The 17,048-nt window shown below is 37.2% G+C and overlaps 1 protein-coding gene across 1 annotated transcript in view; it reads left to right on the forward strand.

Annotated features, from left to right (window-relative positions):
• The window catches only part of LOC106945148 (CUB and sushi domain-containing protein 3), a 305,581-nt gene that overhangs the window by 173,506 nt on the left and 115,027 nt on the right, over positions 1-17,048 (forward strand). Inside the window, exons 11-13 of the mRNA XM_015028609.1 lie at positions 14,499-14,681; positions 14,880-15,206; positions 16,138-16,332. Coding sequence (XP_014884095.1) covers positions 14,499-14,681; positions 14,880-15,206; positions 16,138-16,332 — 705 coding nt within the window. The remainder of the gene's footprint in view (positions 1-14,498; positions 14,682-14,879; positions 15,207-16,137; positions 16,333-17,048) is intronic.

Consider the following 17,048-nt stretch of genomic DNA (forward strand, 5'->3'; position numbering starts at 1 on the left):
AACGTTAGCTGGAGATAGGCACCAGCACCCCTCCCAACCCCACTGAGGGACAAGGGTGTAAAGAAAATGGATGGATGAAACTGTGCAGGTAAAATGTGTAAAAGAAGAGCTAACATGGAAAGATGCAATACATGTAATGATAAAACAAAATTAAATGACAAAACATAATAGCTCACTTTGATTTTACCTGCCACTTGCACATACAACATCTAGAGCTCTGTTCAATACAGCATTCTTGCTTTGGGCCTCTTTCCTCTTTTCCTCATCAGTGTTTTTATTCTGCCATTTGCTTTGTTGTTGTTGTTGTTGTTGTTTGAGGGTTCTTTTTATTTAATGTTCATTTATTCGATTTTTTTTAGTCAAAGTTAGTCTGTTTAAGGTTGAAATGTGTAGCAAGCACAGTTCAACTCTGTTACTAGCTTGACAGTGAAAGATTTTTATGTTGATGTTCTTTTGTTATAACTTTACAAGGGTGATAGCTCCCGAGTGAGGAGATTTTCTTCCAACCTTATTCTACTCTGTGTTCAGCAGAACAGTTACGTTAGTTTTTTTATTTATTTATTTGCTTTCAAATTGTCCTTACATGTTGAATCACTTACTTTGAGGTAGCTTTTAATATTGCTTTTGATTATTTGGGGGTTTTATATGTAACACGTTTATGAAATTATACCTACTAGATCTTCGTTGAATTACTAGTTTTCAGAATGCCAGTGCACTGAAATGTAATCCATACAAAGTATCTGGATATGCATTTAACAATTAGCCAATGAATAATGGTAACCTTCTCACTTATACCCAAATACTGGCAAAACTTCTGTCAGCAGTCAGTGCATGATAAATGTGTTTGTCCCACAGTGGCTGGCTTCATCACCCATAAGATTTACTATGAAGGTGGATGGTTTTGTGAGATGTATGTTTTTTTTTCTTGACAAATATAGGAGAACAGAGGGGACAGACAAGCTTGGTAGATGTGTATGGGACTGTGCTGCTACAGCTACATCCTTGGGCCTTGGTTATGAAATATAAACATTATCAGCAGCCTTGCTGCCAAATCACCTGCACATAGTACGGTGTTTGTGTGTTTCTATGTGAGCAACACACATAGATGGTGTTTGTGTGTTGGACAGCTCTTCCATCTGTAAGCCAACGAAGCACTACCAACAAGTCACTCACCTCTTTCCCTCCTAACAGTCGCCCTCCGTTCCCCTCACTCTGTCTCTGTGAGTCTCATTTTTCCTCATTAGACATCTGTCTATCCACCATCCTCTTGTTGCCTTCCTGTCGGTCAGGTTCTCTCTAATGGAGTATTTTTTTTTTCTTTTTGTTCCACATCTCTCCCCCTTTTTCTATCTCTCTCGCTCTCACATTGTCTCTTTCAGAAATTCCTTATCCTTAGTGTTGTTTGTCAAATGACCTCCATGGCATCTTTTTGCTCTTTTGAACTTGTTCGGTCTTCATCTGTCTCTGTGATTCTGCGTTTCTCACAGTCTCTGGATTTGCCTGTTTTTTTTTAGGGGTTTTTTGTGTGTCATCATTCATTTATTATTAAAGCCAAGGCCACGAAGGAGCCTTTTGTCTCAACCCCTTTTGCAGGGCATACAAATCTTACACAGTGCACATACACATGCACACAGTTTATTTCGCCGCTTAACAATGTTATTGCTTTCAGTCTTCAACTTTTTGAAGACCTGAATTGGCATCTTTTTCCACTTCTCCAACCTCAACTATCATTTATTTTAACTTCAAATTGTGTTATTTAGATAATGCATTCACCCTATCATTTCAGAGACGCATTGTTTGAATATTAAAATATTTGCAAATGGTCAAAGGTGAGGAAAATTGGCTCATTGACTACTGTATTAAATTATGATAACAAATGGCCATAAAAATATATATAGACAACAAATATACTACAACCTATTCCACCGATAGAAATTTGGACCAATAGATGAATATGAATAATTTTTATGACCTGTGATCGCATCAAAACAACTATGAATAACATCCTGCTGAGAGATACCCATCTCTCATATAACCACCTTTCCTTCCAGTAGCCTAAGAGTAGATTGTAGAAAATTGCTTCACATTATCTGTTGTGAAATTGGGTATGTCACCAAATATGGTGCATAGGTGAAACCCAGCAAGGAGGTAATATTCCAAGTATTCAGTCGAACTGGGTTCTTAAAATCAAAGTGTAGTCCTACATAAGGGGCTGCACATAAAGTTGGTGGGTGGGTGCCTTTGTGGCAAACTGCATAAGTGAACCTGGGCCAAACTCTAATGTTTTCTGGGTTTACTTCTTTTCCCTTGCTGAGGAAAAGGCTTTGCCCAGCACATGCCGCTACTACATTACACCAACATTACAGCACTGCTTTTGTGTGTTCAGGGTGATCTGCTGTGCCACCTTTTCACCTCACATAGGATTTTAAATTTGGGTCAAGAAACTCAGCTTTGATCTCATCTGACAAGAGGATCATCTTCAAAATTGTCGATGCGTCTCATGGCTTTTGGAAAACTCCACTCAGAACTTTTTATCTCTTTTATGGGGGGGGAGGAGAGGTTGTCTTGACTTTTTTTTCCATAAAGCCAGATTTGTACAACTGAGTTGTCCTGTCAAATGACTTTCACATCTGAGCTGTGGATATCTGCTGTACCTCTAGAATTGTTACTTATTTGCTTCTCTTGGTTCATGCTTTTCCTGCCTGACATGTCAGCTTATGTGAACTGCCCTCTGTAGATTTTGCCTTACCATTTCCATTTAAACTGTTTCATGCTGCACTGTTGGTTTATTATTTCCCTTTTGAGTATCTTTTAGAATACATTTAACAATTTAATATTCAATAGGTTTTCCCATAGTCTGCTTCGGCACCTCAGCTGAGGAGACAAAAATAGCCAGGTGCAAAATAGCCACTTATTATTAGTTTAAGACATGCCAAAATAGCCATCGGCCATGCATTATGCAAATTCTTTATATGGTAATTTTGTTATGTGAATAAAGAAAAGGCATGCTTTAGGCATTTCAGCTAAATGGTTTATGTGGGAAAGGGTAAGTCCCTTTAGTGTGATCTGTGGACTTTCTAACATTGTCCACGATTTTCAACCATAAAGAAAAAAATTAAATACAACCTGAGGGGGATAGGGGAAACAAACGAATCATCTATCAACTTTTTAAAATGAGAAAAAAAAATCTACATTTTTATTAATACATGAAAACATAACTCTTGTGATGCTGATAAACCTGGATTTTTATTTTACTTTAGGTAAACACCAAGAATTTGCCATAAACCCAAACATAAATAAATAAAAATAGCTAGAAAGAAGTTTGGATGCTCTACGTTTACTAGCTAATCTTAAACACGCATTGATCAAAATAGCCATAGTGAGATATCTACTACTTTTTGCCAATGTTCTTGGGAAGTAAGCCCACCTCCTAATGGCTGTTATTTTACAGATGGTCATGTTTCCTGAAACACCATACACAGATGGATTCTGTTTTGGAGCACTGGCCGTGTCGTACTGCAACAAAGACTTCCCAACATTCAGACAACTAGCTTTATGCTTTGCAGTGAAGAAACTCTTTGCCTGGAATGTTATGTTTGATTTAAGGCAAGCATTCCCTCTTCTTAAGTCTCTAAATAACTCAGATCAGACTCATATGTTCAGAAAACATTGTTCTAGGGGTTGTGATATTTGTCTTCACTCTTTGTGGCAAACTTAAGACAGGACTTTGTGTTTTTCTTACAGCACAGGTTTCATTGTACACATTTCTTCGAAGTTATGCTTGTACAGTCTCCTTCTGATGATAAAGGTTAAGATAAATATATTAAAAGTAAGAACCTACTGTACGTCTCGTGTTAGTGTTTGGGAGTCTTCTTTTAGCATCTCACGGTCTGCTCTCTAGATGGACGTACTTGGGTGGCTGGATCTGACATTATTGCCTGTCATTTTGCAAGTCTTTGACTTTTTGCCTATTCAAATTTTGTTGCTTTGTTTCTTCAAAATATTCCAAGTGTGTATAAGTGCACATGAGTGAAACAGAGAGCTGGCACAAGAAATCTAGGTACTAAATTATCTAGACCTGTGTAGCTTTCAGATCATACTTTCTCACAAAATCAGTTACATAAAGGAATGTAATATTAACATTGTCAATTCTATTTTCAGAAATAAAACAAATACATTTAGAGGCCCGATGTGTGGCCAGCACCAATTTCAGCTCCTCTTCTGTTTTTGTGTGATCAGTGATTTAATCCCGCAGGACCTACAACCATGTTCCATACTTACCACCTCATCTCGCTTGCTTGGGAGAGTTTAAGTGCTTCACCAGTGTGGAGATTTGAGAACTCCACCACTGCTTTCTATAATTCAAAGGGAACAGCTGCCAGTTGGATTGATGTAGAAATGAATGTTAGGAGAAAACCCGCTGCTCCACTTTGGAGTACTAGATAATTCCTGCCATTTGAAACAGACACAGGTGCAGATTTGCCCTCACTCGTCCACTACTCACTGACGCATTGTTTTGACAAGGGATGTGGCCATTAAAGACACCTCAGATTGATTGGACTGCCAGGGAGGCAGCAGTGTGTGATGAATCTTTTAAGATGCCAGACATGAGGTCTGTGAAACAAGATATAAGGGCCATCAGTCAGAAGTGGTCCAAGCTAGATTATATAGTTCCTTTATTACATTCATTAAAAATGAGCGGCTGATGAGTGAGATTTGCAGAAGTAGATGTTGAAACCAGTAGCAGTGGATAAATTAAAACCCAGTTGACAGAAACATGACGCCGTGCATGATTGCTTTCATGTATCTTTTAATTGTTATAACCCTAATAAAAAAAACCTACCGTCCCAATATTTACATAAATTGTGAGTTTCACCATATTTTCCTGGAATGAGTCATTGGCTTTAGAGTTAGACTTTTCCGTTCTTCATTCTAAGACTATTTTATCTTTTATTTAACACTATTGTTGGAGACTATTGAGAGCAGCATATTCATCAATGGCCTGCTTAAAAGTCAGTTATGCCAAAGTGTGAAATGGTACATGTACTTAGTTCATAAAAAATATATTAATCTAATACTTCCTCCTCATACATAGCATACGTAGTTGACAGGTTAAACTCATCATTTGTGTTTCCTCACTGAACACAGTATGCTGCCACTGTGTGTGCCATCAGAATTACATGAAAATTTACACCGTTACAGTATTTTAGCCTATTCATATTTATATTTTAAGAACTATAAGAAAAGCTGTGTTGCGGCACAGAAAAAAATAAAATCCAGAGAAGGGGAGACGACCACTAGCATAAGTATAACCGAGAAAAAGAACAGTGTATTGCCAGGTGAAGCATTGATTTAAATAATGTACATGCAGCCTAGAGATTAACCCTATCCATCCAAAAGTGGACTTTTTGGATGGATATTTGATCTTCACATTGTCATATTGCTAAATAGGCAGTAAGAATAAATACAGTTTGAAAGTGTGTATTGTGTTCCCACTAAAAACATATGTTCTTATTACAAAAGCTCCTTTGGCTCTGTGAGTAGGTTCAGTTTAAACAAACTAATGGATAAAAATACTGCTTCAGCCTTTTTTGTCACTTGGGATTATCTTTGAATTGTATTTTTTGTTTTCTTTTTTTATTGTAAATGACCAAAATAAATGAATGAAATGACATAAATTATTAAGACTGATCCAACATTAAACATACTTTCAGTTCTTTGGCTGGACTTAGTCTTGTTTGGTTATCCATGTATTATAATACTGAGTGCAGTTTCTTCAGTAGCTGGTGTCCCTATATAGATGCTTTTTTTTTTTATGGACAACAATAACCAGCCTAAGAATGAAGGCAGTGAAAATGAACAGGTCACAATTATTTTTTAATCTAAGTGGACTCAATCTTGCAAAGTGGTATCCAGCTGCTTTTAAGTAAATAAAGACATGTTATTGAGATGGCTACTTTAGCATACAAGAAACCCTAACGATTTGTAAATGACTTGATTGGCAGCATTTTCATCTTTTTCAGATGCCTGGACTGCATTTGACTGCCACAGATTCAGATTTGTGAAACTTTCTCTTCAGCTGTGAAAGTAAAATTGGTTTCCTCCCAAAATCTTTTCCCATCTTTTTCTCATGAACTCAATGTTTAATACATTGACCAATTTTGTGAATTGACGGTATCGTTACATCCTTACTAAGCATATGTACGTAAAGTTATAAACTTCAAATAAATGGGGCACAATAAAGGTTGTATACATAGGTTATTGACTACATTGTTCAAAATAGTTCCTAGTCTACCACCTGGCTGGTAATGTTACAGTGGTAATTGTAATGGTATTAAACTTCTTCATTTTTTTTTATTTACTTTTAGACCACAATAATACTTGTATTTCTGTTTATAGACCAATATCCTACACACACCTAAATATAGACCTTTCCTTATCTTAATATTTACATATTTCCAATTAGTTACACTTGATTGGTCCTTCATGTCCATGACATTCCATTGAATTTTGGTCTGCATACCCAATACGACAAATCAGCAGTATTTACAGCTTATTGTTATTTGCCTAGTGAAATATATTTCACTAGGCAATTCAAAGAGACTACATTTTACATTTTTTACAACACAAATTCATTAAAAAAGTGGTTCATATTTAAGTATTTTTTCAAATTTTGGAGCAGATTTATGCAGAAGATTGTAGTATAGATTCACTGCGTCAGCCTATGCAGACATGTAATAATTATCAGAGTTTTCAGCCAAAGTTAACAGTTTCACTTTATTCTTCCATGTAGTAAACACAGTATTGTAAGTGATTTGTTAGTTCAAACGTAGCATTATTCTTTTGGTTTGTTGTTTATCCCTGTTAAGACCATAATTGTAACTGGGCCGCCTGGTATTTTTTTGATTTTATGGCTGTAAAATTCTCAAAAAATGTGCAATGAGTCTGAATTTTTGCTGATTTTTCCAGAACATCCTCAGCTTTCAGTATTTGATGGTTATTTAACATTTCTATCTATTAAAAATTGTGAAAATTGTGTAAAAAATATTACATAGGGCATTATTTTTGGAAGACCACAGTTTTATTTTCAGAATAATAAATAGTTATTGCATAAATTATGGAGGAATCAAGATGGAGCTAACCGTTAGCCAATAGCTGTGCAGCATTCATATGACTAACTTTTTGAATTTTTTTAATGTGACCAACTGTTCAGGAGTTACGGTACAGAGTAGGTTGGGTGACAAATATGACACAACGGAGAATCTTTCTTGTGATTGGTCAAGCTCATATCAAACTTTCTCGGGTGGCTACCGTAATATATCATATATGCCCTGAAAGCGCAATGTCTCAGCTTTTCTGCACTTTTAGAATTTTTTGATATGTTGAACTGTTCAGAAATTACGGTAATGGGAAGTACACAAGCCGAATCCTGTCGGTGCCGACGGGTTGGTCGTAAGAGGGTTATGTACCAATTTAAGGCCGTATAACACAACACCTTAGTTATTTATCTGTCTAAGTTGATTGAAATAAAATCTCAATTTCCTTGATATTCTACTTACTGTATTATTATCCCCTCAATGGCCGAATCTCACTTTTGATGACCTTTCTGGTGGAATATGTGATGCAATTATAGGAGGAAAACATGCCAAGATTAATTTTTAATACCCTCCTGACCTCTGGTTCAAAGGTTTTACATTGTGGGTATGTAGCTGTGCTGAAAGAGAGAGAGAGAGACAACAATGCACTATTTGGCTGCCTGTGTTAACTTCCTGTCTCCTTGAATTTGTGCATCCATCTGTACTTCCATTTTTAAGTTTGCTGTATAAAACACTGCTGTTGTGGTTGTCTACTCTGAGGTCTTTTGATGTAGTTTCTGAATCACTCGTTCCTTTTGCTTTGCTCTTACTTTGAACATTTTCTTCTTATGGGTTCTTGTTTTCTGTATATCTTTTTTTTTCTTTTGTCCTTGTTCATCTCTTTTTTATTTAGCTTTACTTGTAGGGGAATTGAATAAAAAATGGAAATAAAAAAAAGTTTCAGAAAAATGTAACAGACTTGCATACAGTTTTGTTTTATTTTATGTCCTATGTAAATTATCAAAAGAAACTAAATGTCTCCATCACCAATATTTTCCTGTTATCTTACATCTGCCTGTTAAGTAATATTAGGTATTTTAGGATTGGTGTAGTGATGTGGGAATGAATACTTTTAGCAAAACAGTGACCAATTTTACTTTATGTAGATAAGAATTTAGCGGGAATAAGCAAACTAAATATTTTCCCAAAGTTGCCAACATTTATCCACCATTATCCAATTTTCTTCATCAGCACCTGAGCTTCCCAAGTTTAATTATAACGCATTCCATTTAGATTTTGAAATTAAATTACAGGTGGAAAAACAAACTGGAATGCTTCCAAAACTCAAAATGTTGAATTAGGAAAGTCACTAATAACTACTGTAATAAGTCAGCACTGACCAAAAATTTAGAGGTGTGGATGGGAAATGTAAGCTCACCAATATCCATAGCTACAGCTAATCACCATTCTCATCCAGATGATGTCATACAATATTGTCCTCATTAAGCACCGCAACAAAAAATGAGCATGCCTTGCTCCTACCTAATTCCGATCACATCAAACTAGTAAGATAATGTCTGGTAATAATGATGTGCAGATTGCTAAAGACCTACCCATTTGTTTGTGATCAGCATTTTGGGTTTCTGATCACAAAGCAGCAGCATAGAGTAAGTGGTAGAATATACCAAGTTATGAAACAGCATCCTTATGGCAAGTTCTTTGTGTATTAATTATAAATCCTTAACATTAGATGTAATTTGGGTCACCAGTTCGTAGCTTCCCACAAGAGTTTTCCTGCGCTTAGAGTTAAATAAACTGATAAATATTTGAGAAGGCACTCGTTTGTTAACAAGTACCACCACTCAAACAATTTTACACCAGCTGTGTGAGTATTTGACACAAGGTATCTTTTATTTTGGATTTTGAAATTTGGAGGAATTGTTGTTTTTGCCCCCCCCCCCCTGCTTTTTTGTATCTTTTCAATTTTGGTAGAAAGCTCTTTTTAGTTATCCTCCAAAACAGTTTACAGATGAAAAGACCATAACTGCAGCTGTCCAAAATGCTCAAGGGGAATAGTTTAGTTACCTTAACTAAAAAAGTGTTGACTATCTTTTGTCCTTAATACAGATTATCATTTGCATATGCTTGCCAACAAAACAAGGAATAGGTCATTTTGTTTCCTAACAAAAACAAGCAATGGTTTATTTTATCAATGCTGATATATCACATAAACCGTTTTCCTGCTGGTTAATGACAAAATGGATTATAATCGTAAACAACTGTTGTAAAAGTGCATTACATTCACAGACATGCCCATCAAATGGTTATCTCAGGTTGTAAAGACAGTTTCAGTAGACTTTTTTTTTCCCCTTTCATTTTCTAATGCAAATCTCATTTTATTCTCCTTGTCCTCAGTCTTGCATGACTTTTATTACCCAACACAAAACATTTCATGAAATACAAAAGCATGAAAAATTCATTCACTACGTAACAATAGATGTGGTTGAGATGCACGGTGTATAACCTTGGAAGTGGGGACAAAGAGCACAGAAATAGCTGGCTGCTTCCTTCTGAGCAAGTGTACATATGCGTGTGCTCCAGAGGGCGACCTGTGAAAGGCAGCACTTACTTAATCACAGCAGCGTATACACAGTTTCATTTTCCACACATGAATTATTGACTTGTATAATGTTCTGTATGTTCAGTAGCACTGAATCACCAAATTTGCCATTTATTCATTGAAAGCCCTGTGCTGTAATGGCACCGTTACTCCCATTGCAAATTAAAAGTACACATTGCGTATTCCAAATGCATATGGCATTTGGTAACTAGGGAGATAGATGAAATGGACAGTGATTTACCAGGCAATGTTGTCCCTATTTCGTACATACAAGATGCCATTTTCAGTGGTAATGAATAATTCGGAAAGCTCATTGAGAGGAAACACCAGATGGTTTAGAGCTCATTAGGCTCTTTGTGTTTACTTTAAGCTGAGGCGATATTTGAAAAATGCGGCTTTAACCTTTCCTAAGTAGAGTCTTGGCAGGGTTTAATTGGTTTACGTTCTTGCTTTGATATTACATTGTGCACTTAGGGCTAGATGTACACGCACATTTGTTTGGTTCAGTGTTCACTTAGGTTTCATGACATTTTTTTTTTTTAATTGGTGAAGGAAGCAACTGTTCCATACCAGTTGAAAAAACAAAAACAAAACAATGGCAAGAATGCCCTCGAGATATGGGTACTGCTGTTCACTCGCGTGCTCCTTCTGCACAGTTCATGACATGACACGTACACTGTGAAACCCTCTGATGATGCTTGAATTTCAGGCTTAATACAAGGTCATACACCAGAGTCTTGGAGGATTATTATTTTTTTTTTTTTTCATCAGAAAGGACCATTTGGTGCCTATGTCAAGGAATGGAAGCTAGTTGTTCTTGGTCTTCGTGACGTTCACTTGGAGTTATATAGATATTTTAGATACATCGTATTGGATTGAACACATTTATGTTTTTCTTAATAAATACATATTTCTTATTGGCCTCTTGAAATAAAAGTCATAGATGTGGGGAACAACTAAATAAATTCTCACCAAAGAAATACTAACCAAAACAAATTAGTTCATGAATCGTGTTTAATAAACTGCGGCCTTGTAGCAAATTAATTAACAAGAGGTTCTTGTAATTTAAAGTCAGGTGTGAAACCCAGCCATCTCATGTGCGATTGACATGTCAATGTTTGACATTTTATTCTAAGTGGTCTAAGTATCTGCACATCGGTTCATGAATGTGGGAATGTAGCCCTGGTGTAAAAGTGGCTTGAGTGCCTATAGTGGAACTAGAAAAGCATTATACAAGATCAGTTTATTATTATGTCCTTTTACCTTTAATTCTTAGCAGAAATCTGAAACCAATGGTTGGTTAGGTTTGAGCTAAATGTATCCTGGGTCCTTTATCATTTCTTTACTTATTTGATTTCTGCCTTTACCAGGCTCTGAAAAACAACCCCACAACATGAATGTGTTTCTACTCCCAAACTCTGAAGTGTTTAATTTTGCTCTATACTTAACAGCAAATTTTGCGCAAGCGTTTGCTCGCTTTCTCTTCGGCAGTGGAGTGGAGTCTTGTGCTGTGGATATGCATAGACCCTATTGCAGTTCACCGTATTGCGTTGAAATGTCTTGTGAAAGCTTCTTTTGCAGTACGTTGGTAATGGGAAATCTTTTTTACATGCTATTAGTTAGGACTAAATAAGCAGACGTCATTTGTTTTTGGTTTTATGGTAATTTTGCACCTACCTTTGTTAATGATTGCAATATTCTTTGTTTCATTCTACTTCATAAGCTGATTTGTTCATGAATTTGTATGAATTTTTTTGCATGTGTGGATTACTTGAGTGAAACAAACACCTAAAATTGTTACTTTTCTCTCTGTTAATTTGATGTTTAAACAAAACAAGAAATACAGAGAGATTTATGAAGATTTGATGCATTTTTTTTCCCTAATGCTCACTTCCCATCAAATCAATTATCAAAATCTCATTTGAATCCCGGCATTGAGCCTGGCAAAGGCGAGGGGGGAAAAAAAATCCCAGTGTAATAACTGAGATCATTTTCATTCTGCAAAGCATCCTCTCTGATGTCTACAGTGTGAACAAGTCAATTTGAGCCCCTCCCTTTCAGGTCAAAGAATCAGAAAACTACAGCATAATTAGAGTGGCTGAAGTTCACATCTCTTCCTCACACTGTTCAGGAGTACTAATGGACTTTGTACTCAATTGCTCTTCTCCTGTGGCTATTGTTGACATATTAGATTATTATGCTGTGAAGTTTAATGTGTTTATCGCATCTTTGATATCATTTTGGAAACACAGCTGAGAATGAAGCACAGCAGGTGGGCCTTTCTGGGATATATCAAACATGCCCCTGCAGAGACTGACTTCAGCGTTCCGTCAGAATTCCGAATGTGGTGCCGAAATCAATTTCAGAGCGATGACGAGAAAAGGAAAACAACCAATCAAAAAAAAAAAAAAAAAATCTAATTATCCCTCCTGAAATGTATGCTTTACTCTCTAAATGTGCTGAGTTTTTTTCCCCCAATATGTATGCATTCTGTGTGGTTGAACGTCAACATATGTTTTCCCATGAACAACATGCTTTGGACATGATGGAATATTGTGGAAACAAATGGAACGAGGCTCTATATGCAATCGCAGAGGGAAAAAATTTAACTTGCCACCACACACATATTGAATTTGTGTCTCACACTCACATATACACGCAGATCCTCTTTAAGTGCCCTAATCCCCTTTGTGAATCTGTCAGCCTTGTTGTTACAAATACAATAGGATTATTCACGTGTGTGTGTGTGCACGGTGTGTACATATCAAAGACAGAGACTGACTGTGGGAGTGTGATTGGTTTGTTTATGAGTGTGCGCGCGCTGCTATCATGAAGCACGAGTGTGTGTGAAGAGAGGGAGAAGGAGTCGCTCTACAGGAATGCTCCAACTCTAAGCCTGTTTTCTCTCTGAAGCAATTTGTTCTCCATTCTTACGCTACGAGAGTGTGTTTGTGTGTGTGTGTCGTTGTGTGTGAATGTGCGAGGGCCGTCTGTGATTGGTTGAGTCTGCGGGTCTCATAAAGACGATGTCATGATGGAAATTAATGCAATACATCACAAACATGCACACCAGCTCACACACACACACACACACACACACACACACACACACACACACACACACACACACACACACACACACACACACACAGTACATATACTAAAGGGAAACACACACAGAGCACAAAGCCTTGTTCCTGCCATGGGCCACTTCTGTAAATAATACTGAAAGCGGGAGAGGAACAGAGGAGAATAAAGGAGTAGAAGACGTAGGGAAATAGAAATTATATGTTCAGAAATCTGACACACAACACTCTAATCAGTGGCAAGTAGAATTTCTATAGAAGAGACTTACTTGTAACTGGAACATCGATATTAATGTAAAATGTCATTAAGAAAAATGGAACCAACTTTTGGCAGATCAGTTTCCTGCAGACAGGTGAACCTCCTCCCCAGTTTCAAGTAATTTGTAGCCACAGATTTTCTTTGACGGTTTGCCCTCCATTTAGCTCCATCCGTCATCCCATCAACTCTGACCGGCTTCCCTTATGCTGCTGGAGGAAAGCCTTCGTCAGAGCAGGAGAGTTCCTCCACAGCGTTCCACTACTGCTACAAGTACAATACTGTATTCCATTGGGATTTCCTGACACAGACCAACACAAAATTCTGCATAACTATGAAACATTTGGAAATGGAAATAATAATAATTATAATAATAATAATAAAAAAAACTATTTATTCACAAATATAAAGGTGAAAAGGCTCGCCACTTCAAAAAGCTAGATGGCAGCTAGTTTGTTTTCCTTAAGATAGACACACAATGATTTGCTCATGCATTTCAGTGCAAATTTGTAATATTTTTATTGCCTTCAAGCAGATCTTGACCACCTGATATTTCAGCTTCAATGTGAGCATGCAGGAGAAATTTTGTGCATGTACAGTAGGTTGCTGCAGCAGTTTATCTGCCATTCCCAGCTGTCTCTGGCAAAGGTCTGCAAAAGAACCAGGTAAAAATGAGGACAGGGGTTGGAAATGATCAGCAACTCAATCACTGCAGCTCTGCACAAAATTAATTCACCAATCATCCACTGACCAGAGTTAGTCGGTTTATACTACTGCTCTGAAAAAATAAATCCACTTTGCTTAAATATTTGTGTAGCACCTCAAACATCTGCAGCACATTATTTTAATAGCTCCTTTTTAAAAGGCAGTTTAGTTCCTTCACTTCTTGATATGATAGCAGATTAAATAGGCAGCTGAGAAAGTTTTGCAAATTCTGTTATCCTTGAAAGATGCCTGTCTATAACAAAAGGAGAATAGTCAGAGAGTTCTTGCCAATTATTTCATAAAAAGCTCCTTGTTGGCTTGTGTTAAGGTGGTAAAATGTTTTATGCACATTTATAACAGCCTATAGTTACAATAGCTAATCATCTCCATATAATCCAATCTAATTTTCTTTAATGAGATTCGGGTTGTTCAGAAAACCTTCTGGCACATTCCAGACTGACCAAACGAAAACGATCATCTACTGGTCTTGTGGTGTGTGACTTCAAAGCAACTCTAAAAGAAAATGTGTTTATCATTTTGAATTTGGAATCTTTTTAGCAGTTAATGCTACAAATGTGGGCAACATTTAAGCTTGCTTTGTACAATTCTAACTGCACACATCTCTTTATCGAAATAATTTTTAAAAAGTTGCTCTCTGGTTCTGATAAGGTTCCTTGTCCGAAATGGTCCTTTAATTCAGGCCTCTGAGATTCGTGCAGATGTTAATGTCTTTTATTGAATCTGTGTCATTCCAGAAATAGACAAAGAGAGTTGCGGTGACCCTGGGACGCCTCTCTACGGAGTAAGAGAGGGCGACAGCTTCTCCAACGGGGGAATCCTGAGGTTCGAGTGCCAGTTTGGCTTCGAGCTGATCGGAGAAAAAACCATCTCCTGCCAAGATAACAACCAGTGGTCTGCGAACATACCCATATGTATATGTAAGCATTAAAATTAGATGGAAATAATTCATGACATCTGGGCTGGCATGTTCTTGATAGCTTTCCCTCTGACCTGTCACCATGGTGACAAGACAGAGATTATTATGGCCTAGGGCAGATGATGACCGATGACGCTCGGAAGATGAATATTTAACAGAAATTATGCGCGTGTGTGTGTTTTCCCTCTTCCTCCTGCAGTCCCCTGCATGTCCAACTTCACAGCTCCCTCAGGAACAGTCCTCTCCCCAGATTACCCAGAAGGCTACGGGAACAACATGAATTGTGTCTGGCTCATCCAGTCTGATCCCGGCTCGAGAATCCACTTGGCATTTAATGATTTCGACCTTGAGGCGCCGTACGATTCCCTGACCGTGAAAGATGGCGAGACAAACGATGCCTCTGTCATCGGGAGGTTCTCCGGAGCCGAGAGCCCATCCCACCTGACGTCCAACACCAACACTCTGAGGCTGGAGTTTCAGGCCGATCACTCCATGTCTGGGAGAGGATTTAATATCACTTACAGCAGTAGGTTTCAGTTCCAGCTCTTCTCCTTTTGAAACCACACCCAAGTCTGACGACTGCCAATTCTATAAAATCAAGAGTTCATTTGAATAGAGCCTAACAACATCAATTAGACTAAACTGTCTTTAAAAGGGATTTTAATAACCTCATCGAAAAAAAGAAAAATTAAAGAACAAATGAGGAATAAATTCACTGCAACGAATCTGGAGAGACTCCAAAAATCCTTAGTCAGAGCAATTATCCACAAATGGCATAAACTGTTATATAACACCGATGCATAGTAAATAAGACGCATAAAATTACGGTACGGTTCGTAAAACAATCAATGTCATAATCTACCAATATATCTTTATACCATGTAGAGCAAGCATGAGATTTATGGTCACTTAACGTCAAAATTTGTTTTATAGCTTTTAAAAATATTTAATCTACCTCAACAATCAGCAGCCAGGCACTTCTCCAAGCTTCTGCTTGTTGCTCTAAAACTTAGATTAACCAGATTTTTTTCTTTTAAAAATAAAAAATAAATCGCGGAAATAATGCAGCAAAATTTCATGCGTGGGTGGTGCATGAAAGATGGCAAAAAAAAGAAAATTAAATGAAATTGCAAATCAAAGAAGACTGAAGCAGAAGTTATGAGGGAAGAAAATATGGACTTTTGCTAGCAGCCTGTTATTGGAGTATCAGAAACAATCAGCAGAGGTGTAACAAGAAAGGAAAAGAACAAAAGATTGAATCTGTCATTTTCCATGAATATTTATGATGGGGCTTTTGAAATGCCATCAAAACAAAGACAAACATTAAAATTGTAAAATTACTTTTCCTACATATTTATATATATAAATATATTTCTTTCTAATCTCAGAAATATCATCGTATACATGTCTTCTTGTAATTATGATTTTTATTTTTATTTTTTTATGTATATTTACAGCGTTTGGCCACAATGAGTGTCCGGATCCTGGCATTCCCATCAATGCTCGTCGCTTTGGAGACAGCTTCCAGCTCGGCAGCTCCATCTCTGTGGTGTGTGAGGACGGTTTCATTAAAACCCAGGGAACGGAGACCATCTCCTGTCAGCTAGAACGGGGAAAAGTCATGTGGAGTGGGCCCATTCCTAAATGCGAAGGTAAATAACGACAAGATTGCTGGCTAAGCTGTTATACAAGGACCACTATGTCATCCAAGATATCATTATGCACTACTGCACTATACTTCTTTGCTGTCGAAAAGAAGCATAAAACAGACGGAAGTTACATGAGGAGTGTCAGTTCCTGTAGCTCGCAAACGCATTCATACCCTGTGAACTTTGTTGGTATCTGACACATTAAAACTGACAGAACTCTGAGTGAAAGATCAGCACAAACGAGCACTTGATTGTGAAGTAGAAGGAAAAGGATACATGGTTTTTAAGCTGTGGTATCCATTTGCAATCTGGTCCCCTGAGTCAGTACTTTTCCACTGACCTCTTTGAAGGATTTAAAGCCCCAAACATCTTTGGGGATCTTTATTGGCTTTAGAGTTGCAAAATATTTAAATGTTTTTTTGAATGAGCAATGGAACATTATTTTTTAATTGCTTCCTGAGATTCCCATTTTTAATCTCAGGACAAAACAAAAATCTTGGTCATATTTTTAGGTATGCTTTGATCTAAATAATGCAGATGCCTCTTTAGCTCTGGGCTTATGATTGTTGTTTTGCTACAAGGTGAACCTTCACCCCACCCTTAAGTTGTTTGCAGCCTCCAACAGGTTTTCTCCCAGGATTGCCCTATATTACCAAAAAAATATTGTCCAATCACCACTGTTTTTAAATCCCACAGTCTTTGCAAGGTAATTAGAATAT

Source organism: Poecilia latipinna, unplaced genomic scaffold (assembly GCF_001443285.1).
Source record: "Poecilia latipinna isolate Pla-1442-1.1 unplaced genomic scaffold, P_latipinna-1.0 Scaffold130, whole genome shotgun sequence".
Lineage (NCBI taxonomy): Eukaryota > Metazoa > Chordata > Actinopteri > Cyprinodontiformes > Poeciliidae > Poecilia > Poecilia latipinna.